The sequence below is a fragment of the Moschus berezovskii genome, chromosome 25, assembly GCF_049115385.1.
Source record: "Moschus berezovskii isolate FMDL1 chromosome 25, NW_MosBer_1.0, whole genome shotgun sequence".
Classification (NCBI taxonomy): domain Eukaryota; kingdom Metazoa; phylum Chordata; class Mammalia; order Artiodactyla; family Moschidae; genus Moschus; species Moschus berezovskii.
The window spans coordinates 9,775,759-9,791,816 of NC_142484.1; the positions used below are offsets into that span (position 1 = coordinate 9,775,759).

At 46.0% G+C, this 16,058-nt stretch overlaps 2 protein-coding genes across 3 annotated transcripts; one reads left to right on the forward strand and one right to left on the reverse strand.

Annotated features, from left to right (window-relative positions):
* Positions 1-832: 832 nt before the first annotated feature.
* ZBTB3 (zinc finger and BTB domain containing 3) lies at positions 833-3,023 on the forward strand. The gene is made up of 2 exons (XM_055415709.2): positions 833-956; positions 1,294-3,023. The coding sequence occupies exon 2, from the start codon at positions 1,345-1,347 to the stop codon at positions 2,884-2,886; it is 1,542 nt and encodes a 513-aa protein (XP_055271684.2). The 5' UTR covers positions 833-956; positions 1,294-1,344; the 3' UTR covers positions 2,887-3,023.
* Positions 3,024-6,943: 3,920 nt separating this feature from the next.
* Positions 6,944-15,699, reverse strand: TTC9C (tetratricopeptide repeat domain 9C). Of its 2 annotated transcripts, XM_055415722.2 has the most exons (4): positions 15,400-15,699; positions 14,669-14,961; positions 9,662-9,844; positions 6,944-8,516 (listed from the first exon to the last, which is right to left on the reverse strand). In XM_055415722.2, the coding sequence occupies exons 2-4, from the start codon at positions 14,904-14,906 to the stop codon at positions 8,422-8,424; spliced, it is 516 nt and encodes a 171-aa protein (XP_055271697.1). In that variant the 5' UTR covers positions 14,907-14,961; positions 15,400-15,699; the 3' UTR covers positions 6,944-8,421. The 2 variants fall into 2 exon arrangements, with proteins under 2 accessions (XP_055271697.1, XP_055271698.1); XM_055415723.2 differs by lacking the exon at positions 15,400-15,699 and having other exon boundaries at positions 14,669-15,257.
* Between the last annotated feature and the right edge of the window lie 359 nt (positions 15,700-16,058).

Sequence of the window (16,058 nt, forward strand, 5' to 3'; positions counted from 1 at the left end):
CTTGTCAACATACTGTCCCTGTCTGAGGACAGGCAGCTATCACTGACTCCCAATTTATAGCCCTTTCCTCTGGTTCCTCTAGGAACTTTGGAATATTTCTTAAGTAGCCACTCTCTTTATTTTCACGCCCAGGGACATTTTAGCCACTCTCTCCTCTCCTATCAGCAACTCCCCACTATGCTCCAGACTCAGAGAAGGACACGCATCTCTTCACTAGAGTTCAGGCTAGGGACACTCCAATCCACACAGCTGCTAGTTCTCTGAAACCACCACCGCCAAGCCAGGAGCCAGGAACTATCAGACTGCGGGGAGTACGGCAGTAGGGCATCTTCGAGTTTTTCAGGGAGGAAGAGACCTTCAAGAGACAGCTGCAGATTAGAGAGGTGGAGCCATCGTTCACGGTTAGGCAGAGCCGAGTCTAAATCCCGGACCTCCCGGGTACCAGTTTGTTGGTTCTCCTTTGCCTGGACACTCAGCAGCCGGGGTGACATGCTGCCCACTGAGACACAACGCTCTGCGCTGTGGCAGGCCTCGAGCCCCGCCTCGAGGGCGTCGCGCTCCACTGCCACAGGTCCCGGCCCTCCCACAGCCTCAGGTAGATGGAGAAGCTCAGCCAATCTCAAGGGCTCCGAGGCAAAGAAGGCGGGACGAGAGGAAAAAGTTTAGGACAGCAGCGGTAACCAATCGGGCGCCTAGCTTCCTGAGCAACTGCCACCAACACCCACTTGGAGACGCCGCCCTGAGTCGGGGGAACCGGTTAGTAGAGAGTGAACCAATCCGAGACGAGGGAAGACAAATTTGAGCCAATTAAAACTAAGAAGGCGGGAAGGGGCGGAGCTCTCCCGGTGGCTGCTCGCTGGTGGGTGAGGGTCAGCTTTCTCTGCTAGTTCCCACCCTTGGACTTAGCCCCCGGAATTCGAGAGAGGCTCTGGGAGTTCCCGGAGTAGGGCGAAGAGGTATTGCCCGAGAAGGCCTGGGGTCGAGACTCTAGTTGGAGGAGGTGCTGGAAGCTACCGGGTGGGCATCGAGGAAGCGGAGGATACCTAAGGGGCGGGACTTCCGGGGAGGGGCCTTGTGAACGAGGCGGGGCCTGTTGATAAGGTTAGGCCGAGGGGCGGGGCTAAAAGTAGACCACGGGGTGTGACCTGGGAGAAAGAAGGGTAGTAATTTAAGGGAGCATCTTGGGGTGGGATGCTGCTGCCAGAGGCTTTGGGGTGGCAAGTAATAGCTCCGAGCTGACGTTAAGGTTTACAGGGAGGTTACCTGCCCTAACCCACTTAACTCTCTTCCTAGGGAACCACTGGAGAGGATCTTCCTAGGGTCCCTTTCCCTTTGTGGAGTGCTATGGAGTTCCCAGAACACAGCCAGCAGCTGCTGCAGAGCCTCCGAGAACAGCGGTCCCAGGGTTTCCTTTGTGATTGCACCGTGATGGTGGGTAGTACCCAGTTCTTGGCCCATCGGGCTGTGCTGGCCTCCTGCAGCCCGTTTTTCCAGCTTTTCTACAAAGAGCGGGAACTGGACAAGAGGGATCTGGTGTGTATCCACAACGAGATTGTCACAGCCCCGGCCTTTGGACTGCTTCTGGACTTTATGTATGCTGGCCAGCTGGTCCTGAGGGGCGATACCCCTGTGGAGGATGTGCTGGCGGCTGCCAGCTACTTGCACATGAATGATATTGTCAAGGTGTGTAAGCGGCGGCTGCAAGCTAGGGGCCTGGCAGAGGCGGATAGTACCAAGAAGGAAGAAGAAACCAACTCACAACCCCCTAATTTGGAGTTTTTGTCCAGCACTTCCCGTGGTTCCCAGCCTTCATTGGCATCAGCAGAGACATCAGGGCACTGGGGCAAAGGGGAATGGAAAGGCTCTGCAGTTCCCTCACCCGTCTGTCCTCCAGATGAGCCACCGATGCCAGCTGGGGCTGACACTACACAGCCTGGCGTGGAGGTTGAGTCATCGCATCTGCGGGCACCTCCTCTACCAGTGGCTGATGTCTCTCTTGCCAGCCCCAGCAGTTCCACAGAGACCAACCCTGCAAACTACTTCTCTGCGGGCCTCCCAACAGTTTCAGTGGAGCCACTGACTCCCCTTGATGTGGGTTCTGAGAGCCTGAGGGTGGCAGAACCGAGGGCAACTGGAGGACCATTGCAAGGCTTCTATCCCCCAACTTCAGGTACAGTCCCAGTTCCATCCGAGGCTCCAGCCCCCGCGGAAGCTGAGCTGGTACAAGTGAAAGTAGAAGCAATTGTGATTTCTGATGAGGAACCTGACGTGTCAGAGGAACAGCCTCGAGGTCCTGAGGGACTCTTCCCTCCTGGAGGAGCCATGTATGGTGGACAGCCCCCACAGCCAGAGGCCTTTGAGGAGCCACGGGCAGCAGGACTGGAGGAGGTGGGGCCCAGTGACCACTTCCTGCCGCCAGATCCGCACCTACCCTACCATTTGCTGCCAGGTCCAGGGCAGTATCATCGAGGACTGGTGACCTCGCCCCTGCCTGCTCCACCCGCCCTGCATGAGCCACTCTACCTGCCTTCTGAGTATGAAGCAGCCCCAGGAAGCTTTGGGGGTTTTACTGAGGATGTTCCTACTTGCAAGACATGCGGGAAGACCTTCTCATGCTCATACACACTGCGGCGGCACGCCACAGTGCACACGCGGGAGCGACCCTACGAGTGCCGCTACTGCCTGCGCAGCTACACGCAGTCAGGGGACCTGTACCGCCACATCCGCAAGGCTCACAATGAGGACCTGGCCAAACGCAGCAAACCGGATCCAGAGGCTGGCCCCGTCCTGGGAGCGCAGCCCCTCCCTGGCTCCCCGACTACAGACAGACAGAACAGCAGTTCTGGAGGGCCACCCAAAGATTTTGTACTTGGCTCCAAAAACTAACATCTGGGAGAGCATGCGCCGATGCCAGGCCTGCTCTTGCCGCCACCAGGGGGCAGCACGGAAGGTGGAAGTGCTTGATTTCCTCTGCGGGGGACGGAATGAAGATTCTGCCCAGGCTGAAGGTTCCTACCCTTTTCTTTTCCCAGACAGAGAGGACTTTATGGGTATTGCACCTCAGGCAGCTCCTCGCCGCACTTGGAATTTTCCTGAGATGTAATCGCTTCTCACTCTGCATTTTGGACCATAAAGCTGGCAGTGAAAGTCTTTCTCTGAACCAGTTGGCTGGTTTCTTCCACAAACCTGCATGCCTCCTGATTTTTCATAGCTTTCCTCCAGACTTTTTAGGAATCTGACACCTGCATTTGGGGTAGGGGTCAGGTTGCTTAGGAGGAAAAAAGTGAGCTAAGGAGTAAGGGTAAGGGTAGTGTAGACTTTACTTAGGAAAAATATACAAATTAGGTTATTTTACACAATTATGGTTTATTATGGGAGAAGGCAATGGCAACCCACTCCAGTACTCTTGCCTGGAAAATCCCACTGACGGAGGAGCCTGGTAGGCTGCAGTCCATGGGGTCGCTAGGAGTCGGACATTACTGAGCGACTTCACTTTCACTTTCACGCATTGGAGAAGGAAATGGCAACCCACTCCAGTGTTCTTGCCTGGAGAATCCCAGGGACGGGGAAGCCTGGTGGGCTGCCGTCTATGGGGTCGCACAGAGTCCTACACGACTGAAGTGACTTAGCAGCAGCAGCAGCAGCATGGTTTATTGTTGTATTTGAGCTCCTGTGTCCTGGGCTGTATTGGGGACTTCAAATACTCATTTAATCCTCAACAGCTTTTTGAGGTATTATCCCTCTCCCCACTTTTTTTTCCCACAGACAAGGAAACTTGAGACTGGACAATCTACATTAACTTGTTCAAGGTCACAGAGCTAGTTAAGGCGCAGTCCAGAATTTGAACCCTGGCTTATGACTTCATGCTGGTTTAAAATTTGTTGAAGATGGTTAACTTTGAACTAGAAGTTGTTTCGAGTGTTTGGTTTTGTTGCCTTACCCCTTTCTGTCTGCTTTCCATGTAGAAAGATTTGCTTGACTGTTTCAACGACAAGTACGGTATCAATGACTTGAAATTTTGGCCTGCGTCTTATATGTGGATTAAGGTCTCTGAAGATGACAAACTGGAAGGCAGGAAACAGTACTGTGGTGGTAGGTGTGTGTGGGGAGGTTGAGGGCCTGTGAAATGGAAATGATGGGTACTTGGGAAAACTAAAGCAAGAAACACTGGAAGAGAACCTCAGAGATCATCTAGTCCAACTTTCTCACTTAGAAGGTGTGATGATCGCCTGGACGGGTCATATCACTCATCTGTGATCACACAGGTGGTTACTGGCAATAGAGATAGCAAAGAAATGGAAACTTGGGGTGTTGATGTGGCATGGAGGATAAAGCATTCTATAGAAATGCAAGAGAAGGGTCTGCCCCTGCCTGTGGTAGAGTGGTGTTTGTACGATGGACCAGAGGGCTCCCCACAAACCCTTTCTCTTTGACACATAAGGAACTGAGTGCAAAAAAAGCAGGAAGGAATATTTAGAAGATGAAAATATGAATTTGCTGAATTTCTCCTCTGTTTGGATTTGTTACATTCAGCACTGTGAACTCTTACTAGTAAGCTACTGTTTTTGAGTCATAGGAAGGAGACAGAGCTGAGCAAATATTTGGTCAAAGAAAGTTCCTTACCTGGTGCATTGTGGGGAGCAAAAGTTGATGCTTAACATTTCCAAGGTTGGGAGTAAATTCCATGCCTTTCGTTTTCCTTGTGTTGGAATAACCTTTTTATCTTTCAAATGCCTAATTTTATTTATGCAAATACATTACTGCCTTAACTCCTTGGTGAAACAAGGCAAGATGTACATAAACCCAGTAAGAGCTATTTTAGCTGAGTGGAGCACCTTTTCCAAAGTCTTTCCTAGAGTAACTATCACATCAAACTGCCTATAAGAATCAGTTGCCTTTAAAAGAGTGAACTTTATGATTGTGAACTATCTGTCAATTTTTTTAAAAGACATGGGGCTGGGGGTGGGCGGTGGGGTGGAGAAATCGATTGCCTCAGAATGGTTCCTAAAAGCAAGGCATAATATGTGTATATGTATATATCATGTATATAATTTCTCTGGACATCTGGGGGACACAGGAACCATTGTTACTGTCTTGGCCAAGTGCAATACAAACTAAAGAGGATCTGTTACTTGGTGACATTCTCCTGAAGAGCATTTACTTTTAGTTCCCAGCATGGAATGCTTTCTTCATTGGAGGTGGCAGCTAGGAATTTGTAAGACATTTAAAGCAGCAGCCAACACACTTACAGCCACAGTTGCCTCTCTTTATCCATCTGCTGGACCCCAAGAACAGTTTATGCCTGTCCGTAGAGGTGTGATCAATACATCCGTGGATTCAAGGAACCATAGGTCAGCTCATCGAACCTCTAGTCCAACACTGGATCCTCCTTTTGCCAAGTGTTGAACCTCTGCTTGAAAGAGAACTCACTATCCCCAAAGGAAATGTATTTAACTGTTGGGCAACCCTAATCACTAATGATTACTTCTACTGAGCCAAAATCGGCCTCCGATGGTGGGATGGGTCAGGCCCCGAGCTACTAAGAGTTTAACCCCAAGAAGTTACTTGCTTTTGAGCTTCAAGCTGATTTAGTTTTCAGATAACCACCCTTTGCTCTCCAGGTTTAGAAACATATTTCTAGTTTAGGATTTCACTTCTTTTCTTAACTGGCTATTTTATAAGCATATGCCTTCACTTGCCATTAGCTTCACAATGCTCACCATTTAGCCCTTCACATTTGATTTCATTTTCTCCAAAGCCAGTGATTCCAAAGATGATTTACTTGGATATATACTAACACTTATTTTTATGGTTGGTTGGTTGTTTTGTTTTTTTGGGTAAATGATATAAAGTGCTCTAAAGTCCCCACCTCAATTTTATCAGTAAGCAATTTCAGCATGCCATCTCTAAAAGGACTTTTAAAGAAGAACAAAAACAAGACCAAATACCATGATCACCTGGGTCAGGAAGTTCCCCTGGAGAAGGAAATGGCAACCCTTTCCCGTAATCTTGCCTGGAAAATCCCCATGGACAGAGGAGCCTGGTGGGATACAGTCCATGGTGTCAGAGTCGGACACGATGGTTATCTGAATGACTAAACAACAACCACTATGATCACACCCAACAAAACTGATAATTCTTGTTCAGAGCTTCCTGATTGTCCCATAAACTTTTTTTTTTTTCAAATCAGAATCCAAATTCTAAGGGTTTTAGGAGCTCTGTGCCAGGACTTTGGAGGAGACCTATATAATTTTTTTTTCATTATTTCAGTCTCATAAACTTTTAGTTTTCCTCAAATAAGAATCCAAAGTAGAGCCGTATTTATTTGGTTGATGTGTCTCAAATCTCTTTTTATATAGAATCCCCTCTCCTTTTCCTTGCAGTTTATTGCAGAAATTGGTTTTTGCATCTTATGGTTTCAGTCTGCGGTTTGCTGATTACCTTCCCATGGTATCATTTAACATGTCCCTCTGTCCAAAAATTCCTTTCAAAATATATATTTAAATAAAATGTTGACTAAAAACTAATATAGGTGTGTTATTTTGGCAAAATTGTAAAGATGGTGGGTATCGGTTTGGCGGAAACACCATTCTTAATTGTTCCTTATGTGCTGAAGTACGAATCTTCACATCACCATGAATGCTTTCTCTTCAATCAAACCCTCAAATCCTGTGTGGAAACCCTTAAGGACCAGTAAGGTGCACTGCTTCCCCCTCTACAAACTTCTGAGTACACAGATTTAGCTACTTGATTCCTTCAGGATGTGGGCTGGGCAGGCCTCCTCCAAACCCACATCTGACTGCCTACCTTTGTCCACTTTCCCATTCATTAACATCTTTGTTAGAGCTGGCCTTCAAATTAAAGACCAAAATGTAAGTCCGACCACTTTGTCTCTTAGTAATGCTAAAAAAAAAAAATTACTGCAATACACATCTACATTTTTAAATATCAGCTTTATTTTTTCCTCATTGATACAGAACATAGCTTACTGTAACATCAAGTCTTGGGGGGAAAAAAAAGAAAATCAGAAAGCAAAACCAGCCCCAAACAAAGATAACACACAACCATGACATAATTTGGCAACAGCCTAGGTTTAGAAATTTAAGAAGCTTAGAAGAGGAATAAAATATTCCTCTTTTGTTAGTTGCGTCCTTGGACTTAAAAGACTATTTGGTATAAAGGCTTTTTGTTATAAGCTGATGGTTGTACTATTTAAGAGCACAGGGAGATACAAAGAAGAGCCTAGTTCATCAAAAGAGAGACACACTACTGATTGAGAAGAGCTCGTGTACACTTGGCAAGACCAAGAAGTTTTTGTCTGTAAACTGTGTTTATATGATGGCTAATGACATATACTTATTACTTTCATTCATAAATACAGAGGCAGGGCTATTATGGTCTCGTCTACTCTGTACAACTCATACATTGTGGACATTAGAATACGTGTGCAGAGTGATAAAGGCGCTCCTGGTTGAGGAAGCCTCCTACTGAGCCATGGTTGTACCAGATCTGCAGCCTGGAGTTCTTACAAAATACAAGGTGACAGGTAAAAAACAGATCTATCCTGCTCTTTAGTGTATTGTTTCTAGAAGACTTGGTAAACTGTCTTTCCTTTCTTAGAGAAATGAGCACGCTATAGGTATGCACCTATTAAAAATTAAAGTGTTAACGAGTTTTCTGGCATGAGGTCTTTTGAAAGGTTATAAAATATATACTTAGATGCTTGACTCCGGGGGTTTTAAGATAGAAGGGTTTAATAAAAAAATAAATAGGTATACTATATTAATGATCTGAGTGTGAACAATACATCAAGAGAAACGAGGAACTATATACTTTTGTGGAGGATAAAGAATCTCAGTGTATGTGGAACATTAAGGAAAAGGAATTAATCAAGTAGTTACTTTTAAATCTTTCATTTTGAAGCATGTGGGTTCAATATATAATTGTCTAGTTTCACAGTATATATTTGCCAGTTTGTGACCTGTGTAAGGGCCTCCCATTTTGGCTTTAGGAATCTGAGGAAACGAAGGAAAAAAACTCCTCTCTTCCTGTCCTTATTACTTCATCTTCTGCTAAGCCTTCTCCTTTGTATATGACATCGACCAACATCTATCATCAAAATCTATGCCAGAGCTATGATTAATCCACCTATAGCTGATGAGTGTTTTCTGGTTGTATTTCTCAAGGCAAATGTTTCTGATATACAATACCATATATTAAAAGCCATATAGATAGAAAGATGGACAAACAAAAACACAGACTATGTAAGTGATAGAAGAGTTTGTGCAGTACTAGAAACAAAACAGAAGTTCACCTCAGTCAGAGGTGTGGGGTTAATTTCTCTTGCTGAGGCTCAGGTTTCCCTTTGATGGGTCTCTAATGCTTCATCTAAGTTCAAGTGGAGGGGGTATCTCTCTTCTTTTAACCAAACATGCCCAGGTAGAGCTGCTTCTCTTTCCGATGGTAGCTGCTGAGTTCCAACTGTGTCCGCTGAAGGTACCTCCGGACATTGGCATCTTAGAAGAGGACAAAGGAGGCAATCAGAGACAGACCCGTAATTGTACCTCCCCGCAGGAGAGGACTGTGAACACGCTTCCATTTCTTAAAATTTCTAAGATCTGCGTACATCACAACTATTCTATGCAACAGAACATTTCATTCATTAATATCACTTTTAATTTCTAAAGAATCTTGTACAGGGACTTCCCTGGTGGTCCAGTGGTTAAGAATCTACCTTCCAGTGCCAACAACGTGGGGCAACCAAGACCCTGTGCCACAACCAGAGAGGTCACATGTGGCAATAAACCCTGATGCAGTCAAATAAATAAATATGCATTTTAAAAAAATTATCGTACAAGGCTGGGCTGGTTTCTAACTTAATAATGAAAAGGAGCTGGGAGAAACAGTAATTTTAAGAGCACAGCCTCTAAACCTACTATATATGGGTGGCAGTTAATCTGTGTACTTGAAGGTAAGAAACATGAGCAATGTTTCATATTTTATGTCTTTATTAATTCATAATGACTTTTCCGGGCTTCCCTGGTGGCTCAGATGGTAAAGAATCTGCCTGCAACGCAAGAGACTGGGGTAACTAACACTTTAATGACTTTTCCATTCAATTAGAGTGGTTCTGCTGAGTTATTTTACATTTGGGGACCCTCTTAGTTCAGTAGCTGCTCTAAGCCATAATGCAAAATAGGAGATCATTTTCAGAGCTGAACCACCAACAAAGGAACAAGTTTATCATTCTCTTGACGATATCCTTTTTGCCTTGGAAACAGCCTCAAATTCTCAGGAGGCCTGTCCTTCTTCTAGGTCATACCTGGGGTGAGCTGAGCTAAAGGATAAATGGATAGTCATGCAAAAGCCAGACCTCAGCTGGAGAACTGGTAGAAACAAGGATTATCAAGTTTGTTCACTGGAATCTAGATCCTATTTTAGTCTCCATTTAGGAACTGAAACTTGGAATTCATGAGTAGAAGGCCTGTTTGTCATACATCGTCATATATCTTTTTATACTTTTTGAATACTGACTGTGTGAATATATTATAACCTATTTTCACAATTCAATACATTGAAAAATGAACTAAAATCCTCTCCCACAGATACTACCTCAGTGGGATGATTTTTTGTACTTCCCACTCCAGCCCCCTTCTCTCACCTTTTGGCTTCCTGTTGACAGCGGCCATGAGGTAGTGCCGGGCCTGCTCATAGTCCTGCAGGTGGAAAAAGGCCACCCCAGCCCGATACAAGGCCTTCGCGTTATCAGGCTGCCGCTCCAGGACTTTCTGGCTGTACTCTTTCACTCGTTCATAGTTTACTGGTTCCATCTGAAGGAGGCAGGCTAATGGCAGCAAGTGGAAGGAAGAGAGAAGAGGACCTTATTACATGATGTTCCGTTGCCCAACGCAAGGCAGCACCAAATCCACGATGCTATCAACAACATTCACTCACCCAACAAATACGTGTCCACCGTGTGCCAGACATTATTCCAGCCACTGGGGATACAGCAGCGAATACAAGTTTTCCATACCTCACAGTCTACTTCACTATCTATCAAATGTCCATTGCGTGTTGGGCTGGCCAAAAAGTTTGTCTGGGTTTTTCTGTAAGATGTTACGGAAAAACTAGAACTTTTTGGCCAATCCAATACCTAGCGTGGGTCAGGCCCAGCTATAAAAGATGATAAGACTAGGGCTTCCCTCATGGTCCAGTAGTTAGGAATCCGCCTGCCGATGCAGGAGACACGGGTTCGATCCCTGATCCGGAAAGATCTCACGTGCCACAGAGACACTAAGCCCTGTGCCACCACTACTAAGCCTGTGCTCCAGAGCCTGGGAGCTCAACTGCTGAGCCCACCCACCGCAACTACTGAAGCCCGAGTGCCCTAGAATCTGTGCTCTGCAACAAGAAAAGCCACCCAACAGAGAAGCCTGAGGTACCACACCTGGAGAAAAGCCTGCACAGCCGTATTAATTAAATTTTTTAAAAGTTGATTAGACTATACATTAAATTTATGGGGACTTCCCTGGTGCTCCAGTGGTTGGAACTCTTGGAGGGCAGGGGTTTGATCCTTGCTTGGGAACGGGACCTGGCATGCCACGTGGCGAAAAAAGAAGTTATTTAAAGCTCTTCATAGTCTCTCTTCTATCCAAGGCTCTCTATCTTGACTCTCCCATTTCACCACAATCCTTGTCCTGAAGTCCTAGTAACAACAACCACTGCCATTAATAGTGTGAATAAACAGTAAGCACTGTGCCAGGGGCTGCTTTAATCTTCTCACCCACCCTCTGAAGTCAGTATGTGTTAGCATCTCTATTTAATGGATGAAGAAATCAAGGTTCACAAAGGTAAAGTAACTTGTCTAGGATCCCACAGCTTCTAGGTGGAATGAGTAAGAAATCTGAACCAAAGACTAACTCAAAAATTACCCTTCTCCATGATGATATATTATCTCACAAATTCCTTGGAGAAAAGGACGGGACCTCAAAACACAAACCTGTGTAGGAGCCAATGTTCAGTCTTTCCGTAATTAAGAAGGGAAATGCATTTCCTGTTTAACAACTGTGGGAATTATGCACAGCATTATTAAATCATGTGCTGGGAAGGAAGGAGTATCAGGGCTGATGTCTGCATCCCTTCTACAACATCCCCACCAAGTGGCCATATGGTTCACACTTAGGTATTCCCCGGCGTTCAACTAACCCATCACTGACAGGTTACCGTAAGGTAACCCATCGTTCATCCTACAACTAGTTCTGGGGTAATGACCATGTGCTAGGTGGAGGTAGGAGCAGGAGAAAAAGAGGAACAAGACAGACACCCTGGTGAGTGATTAGAGCTTGTATCCTAATTCCCAGGGAGGAGGAACACACTAACAAATTCACTTCTTTATTAGTGGAAAACAGAAAATTTGTGGAACCTGTACTGGGACAGAGACTGAATGAGGTCAGAGTGATCCTTGATTACAGAAGGCGTCCCTGAGAAAGTGACTTTTGGGCCAAGATCTGAATGACAAGGGTCATTCAAGGGACGGGGCATTCTAGCCAAGAGAAGAGATCCTACCAAGCTGGAAGGTGGGTGTGTGCTTTGTGAATTCAGTCTGTGGAGGAGCCAGATGATGTCAGGTTGTGCAGGTAAAGGTCAGAGTTTGAATATTTTCCTAAGTATAATAAGATGCCATTGGAGGGTTTTAGCGATGAGGTCTGATTTCCTTATCTGTGAAGTGGGGAAAATCATTACTACCATGCAGAATTTTTGTGAAGATGAGAGGTACTATAAATAAACTGCCCAACACGTAAATTTCACTCTCATGTAAGTGAAATTTCTTAATTTTAGTGAGCCTTTAGGAAACATCTACTAAGCACCTCCAAGCAGAGGGTCGACAGATGGATAAGCCACAGTCTCTGGCTTCAGGTCTACCTGGACAGTCAAGATGAGTATGTATCTCATTTCCTTGATTTCTGACCAATTCCCCAAGGTGTATTCTATTCTCTAATATACAGTATTCTGCAACAAGAACTTAAGTACAGAGGCTGCCCTGGTGGCTCAGTGGTAAAGAATCCACCAGCCAATACAGGAGACATGGGCTCGATCCCTGACCTGGGAAGATGCCACATGCCAGAGAACAAGTTAAGCCCATGTCTCACAACTATTGAGCTTGTGACCTAGGGCCCACGAGCCACAACAAGAGAAACCGCCCCAATGAGAAGCCCAAGCACCTCAACTAGAGTGGCCCCCGCTCGCCAAACTAGAGAGAAGCCCTCGCAGCAACAAAGACCCAGCACAGCCACAAAAAAATTGGACTTGCCAGATTTAATTTCAGTTCCACCACTTACTAGATGTTCCTTAAATTTACCTCAAAGGATTGCTGTGATACTTAAGGTTTATATGTATATGTGTATCAAGGGCTTATACATGGCATTTCATAAATGTCACCTTAATGAGCCTTCCCTGACCACTACCATGCCTATGGCACTCACTATTCCCATTTTCTTTCTTTTGGCTATGCCACACTGCATGTGGGATCTTTGTTTTTCCACCAGGGATTGAACTGGCACCCTCTGCTTTAGAAGCGTGGCGTCCTAACGACTGGACTGCCAGGGAAGTCCATACACCCATTTTCTGCTTTATCCTTTTCCATATTACTTATCATCTTTGTCAACTACAAACTATGCTTGCCAACAGCAGGAGGCTGAATCCTGGGCTATGGCAGCTGTAGGCCTTGACACGCCCTGAGGTTCAGAATGAGGCACTTTGTGCTCCAGGAAAACAGGTGGAACATGTCTTTAGATTGAACTCCCCCTTCACGAAGATCTTATATACTGACCTCGCCACACTGCCTCTTTGGATCAGTTTTTTTTTTTTTGGAGCTGTCTGAGGTGCTGTCTCCTGGGCTGCAGTCCTCATTTTGCCCCAAGTAAAACTTAACTCACAACTCTCTCCTTGTGCATCTTTTTCAGTCAACATCATCTAATACACAAGTTAACCTCTTTTATTAATTATCCATCTCCCCATGACAGCAGGGCTCTTTATCTGTTTTACTACACTGCAATATCCTCAGTATATCAATAGATATTAATTTATTCAAAAAATAATTATTGAATGAACTGAAATAGTAGCTACTATAATTACTGTTACTTGAGTCTAAGAATAGCTTTGGACACACACTGTAAAAAAGCTAGAATTTCACCAATCATTGCAAACCAGGGTAGTAAAAAAGAAAAAAATTTAAACAATGATTACAAAGTATACACTTCGAAACAACTTAATTAGCTCTGGGGTTACTTTGCCTGCCACAGAACAGACTTCAGAAGTCTCCTTTCTTTCAACAGATTAATACTAGTGATACTAACTCTGGACTTTATTTCTCCATGCAAGGCCAGCTGGATATGGAAGGTACAAGTTATATCATCTAGCTGCTTTATATGGGAAGGAGGAAAATGAGAAAAAGCTATTCAAAACATCTACGATGGATGACTTACACCACCAGCTGAAGCAAGTGCCTTCTTTCCTAAATTTTAAATATTAAAGAAACAACGGTCTGAACACAGGTTTGATACTGTGCAGGGTCCTTTGGGGCTCCTGGGCACAAGGGCTTTTTGTGTCTGCCATTTCTTTGATTATAGGATCTGCATTCAGCCTCCATGACCTTCCCCGAGTTCTGAAGGGCAGATTCAAGCAATTGTTAATTAGGGAAGGGTGGGGTTGGGAGACCAAGGAGAAAAGGTGGAGAGCAGCCTTGAGGCAAGGTCCTGTTTCCCCAACAACAGACAATCTCAACAACAACTTAAGCTATTTTGTGGATACAGAAACCACCTCCGGGTGGGAGAAGTTAACAATTAACGATGGTATGCCACCCAGGAGCAGTGTAGACCCCAGACCAGCTGAACCAGGAACCAGAAGGTCACCTCACCACCAACCCATTAGAAAAAACGTCCATGAGATGATTACATTCTTTGGACAGTTAATATAAAACCTCACAGTATCTTCCCCAGGTGGGGACTCATGGTTTTGAGGGCAGGAGCCTGCTGTGTTCCCCTTTGCCTGGCAAAACAATAGAACTATTCTTTTCTACTTCACCCAAAACTCTGTCTCTGAGATGATTCAGTACCAGTGTACAAACAAGCTGAGCTCAGTATCAGGTTGTATTTTCTCTATGTGTGTTAGTTCCTCGATCGTGTCCAACTCTTTGCGAGCCCTCCAGGCTCCTCCATCCATGGGATTTTCCAGGCAAGAATACTGGGGTGGGTTGCCATTTCCTTCTCCAGGGGATCTCCCGACCCAGGGATTGAATCCACGTCTCCCACATTGCAGGCAGACTCTTTACCGTCTGAGCCATGAGGAAGTCCTGCAAAATTCCTTAAACCTATTAGCCACCACCTAGGAGTCTGATAGAAACGCACATTGGTACACACAACTCACAAACCTCAGACCTATTAATTAAATCGGGATCATGGTAGGTTCAAGAAGTTGTGTTTATCAAACTCTCCAAGTGAAGTCTGAGAAGCAACGAAACTCAATTAGAACCCCACAGATTGAAATTATATTGCAATTCCTGTCAGAATAACTAGATAAGGAGAGAAGAGCCGTCAGTGTTTTTCCCAATATTCTCAAACTTTCATGTACCGGCCTTGACACTCTACCCTCCCGTCGGCCCTGTTCTTACCAGCCAGGTTGTTGTAGCAATCTGTCTGGGTGGTGTGCAGTAGGTTTTCTTGTTCAGGTGTGAGGGCCGGGCCCTGAGGTCCCAGATTAGGTATCGGGGAGGGCAGACTTGGATCCAGACCCCGCAGCTGCAGCAGAGCTCGATGGTACCCACTTACAGCATCCCGGTACTTCCCTTCCCGGTAACACTGGTTCCCTTTCTCCTTGTACAGCTGAGCCTCCTGCAGGCGCTTCTCCATAATTCTGTCGCCCAGAGCTCTTGAGGAATTGGGACGTGAAAGAACAACCGAAACTCTAGGAATAGGAGCGAAACAACCAATTTTGGCAGCTGACTTAAAAAAGCAAGGAAATTTTCCTTCTCCAGGAGGCCTCTCAGGGAATGATTGCTTGATTCTACTACAGCCCCTTCCTTTCTTCTCTGCAGTTATTTTTTAATCTCTGGAAGTGCAAGCATCTGATCAGGAAGTAGATGTGGGAACAGCAAAGCCTGAGATTAACTGATTTCCCAAAGCGGCGACTGCCGGGTGAAAAAAACCCACGAAAACTATAAGGCCGTAACTAAGGAGTCGTGCCCGGCGTCTCAACGCCGGCGGCTCAACGCCGGCGGCTCTTGATTCCTCCTTTCGTTCGGACACACCTCCCTGACTCGGAAGCGGAAGGGAGTAGGCGGGAATAACTACTAAAAAGGGTCTAGGGGGCTTGCCTCCATCCCAGCTCTTTGTTTGCTCTTACTCGACAGCATTTGTTGACTTCTGGCCCGGGAGTTAGGGAACCGAGGTGAACGCAGTCCGTTCACCCCAACCACAGGCCGATGGTGACACAGCCGTAGCGCCGCCCAGCTGCAAGCCCCCTTAGGCCCAGCGGCCAGCTCCCCGTCCCCCTGCAACAGGCCAAAACCGAAGTCTCTTCGCCTAAGTTTGCTTTACAAGCGGGGAGCACGGAGAGGGCAGGGTCCAGCCTCCCGAGAGCTTGATGTCTGAAGGGCCGCGCGCATTGCACCACGCGCCCAATCAGAAGCGGCCCGGGAAAAGGAATCCCACAGACACGACCCCGCCTCTCTAGCCTCCCTGCGGACCAACCCACGGGGGACCCACGGGGGAGGGGGGAATACCCTTGGCTGCTTCGCCAATTGAAAAAAAAAAAAATCTGCAAGATCATAGAAGACCAATCAGAATTGCAGATGACGATTCAAGCTGGCCAATAAGGCGAGGTCAGAGTGTGTGTTGCTGGGTAGAAGTTGAAGGCTTGAGTGAATAGGAGGCCTGGGGTTACTGTATTCCTTGGGTTTGGAAACTCCTTTCGTTGACTAACCAGAAAGACAATTGCCAGCAGGAGTTCACGTTTCAAGAATTTCCTTTCTTCCTTTCTGGCGTTTTTTCCCTCAAGAAGTG

Bases quoted from the DNA above. Each gene is read 5' to 3' on its own strand.
- TTC9C (XM_055415722.2), bottom strand. From the start codon at position 14,906: ATGGAGAAGCGCCTGCAGGAGGCTCAGCTGTACAAGGAGAAAGGGAAC. The intron at 9,845-14,668 runs GTAAGAACAGGG...TGCTGCCATTAG, and splicing joins TTGCTACAACAACCTGGCTG to CCTGCCTCCTTCAGATGGAA. The intron at 8,517-9,661 runs GTGAGAGAAGGG...TCCTCTTCTAAG, and splicing joins TGTCAACAGGAAGCCAAAAG to ATGCCAATGTCCGGAGGTAC.
- ZBTB3 (XM_055415709.2), top strand. From the start codon at position 1,345: ATGGAGTTCCCAGAACACAGCCAGCAGCTGCTGCAGAGCCTCCGAGAA.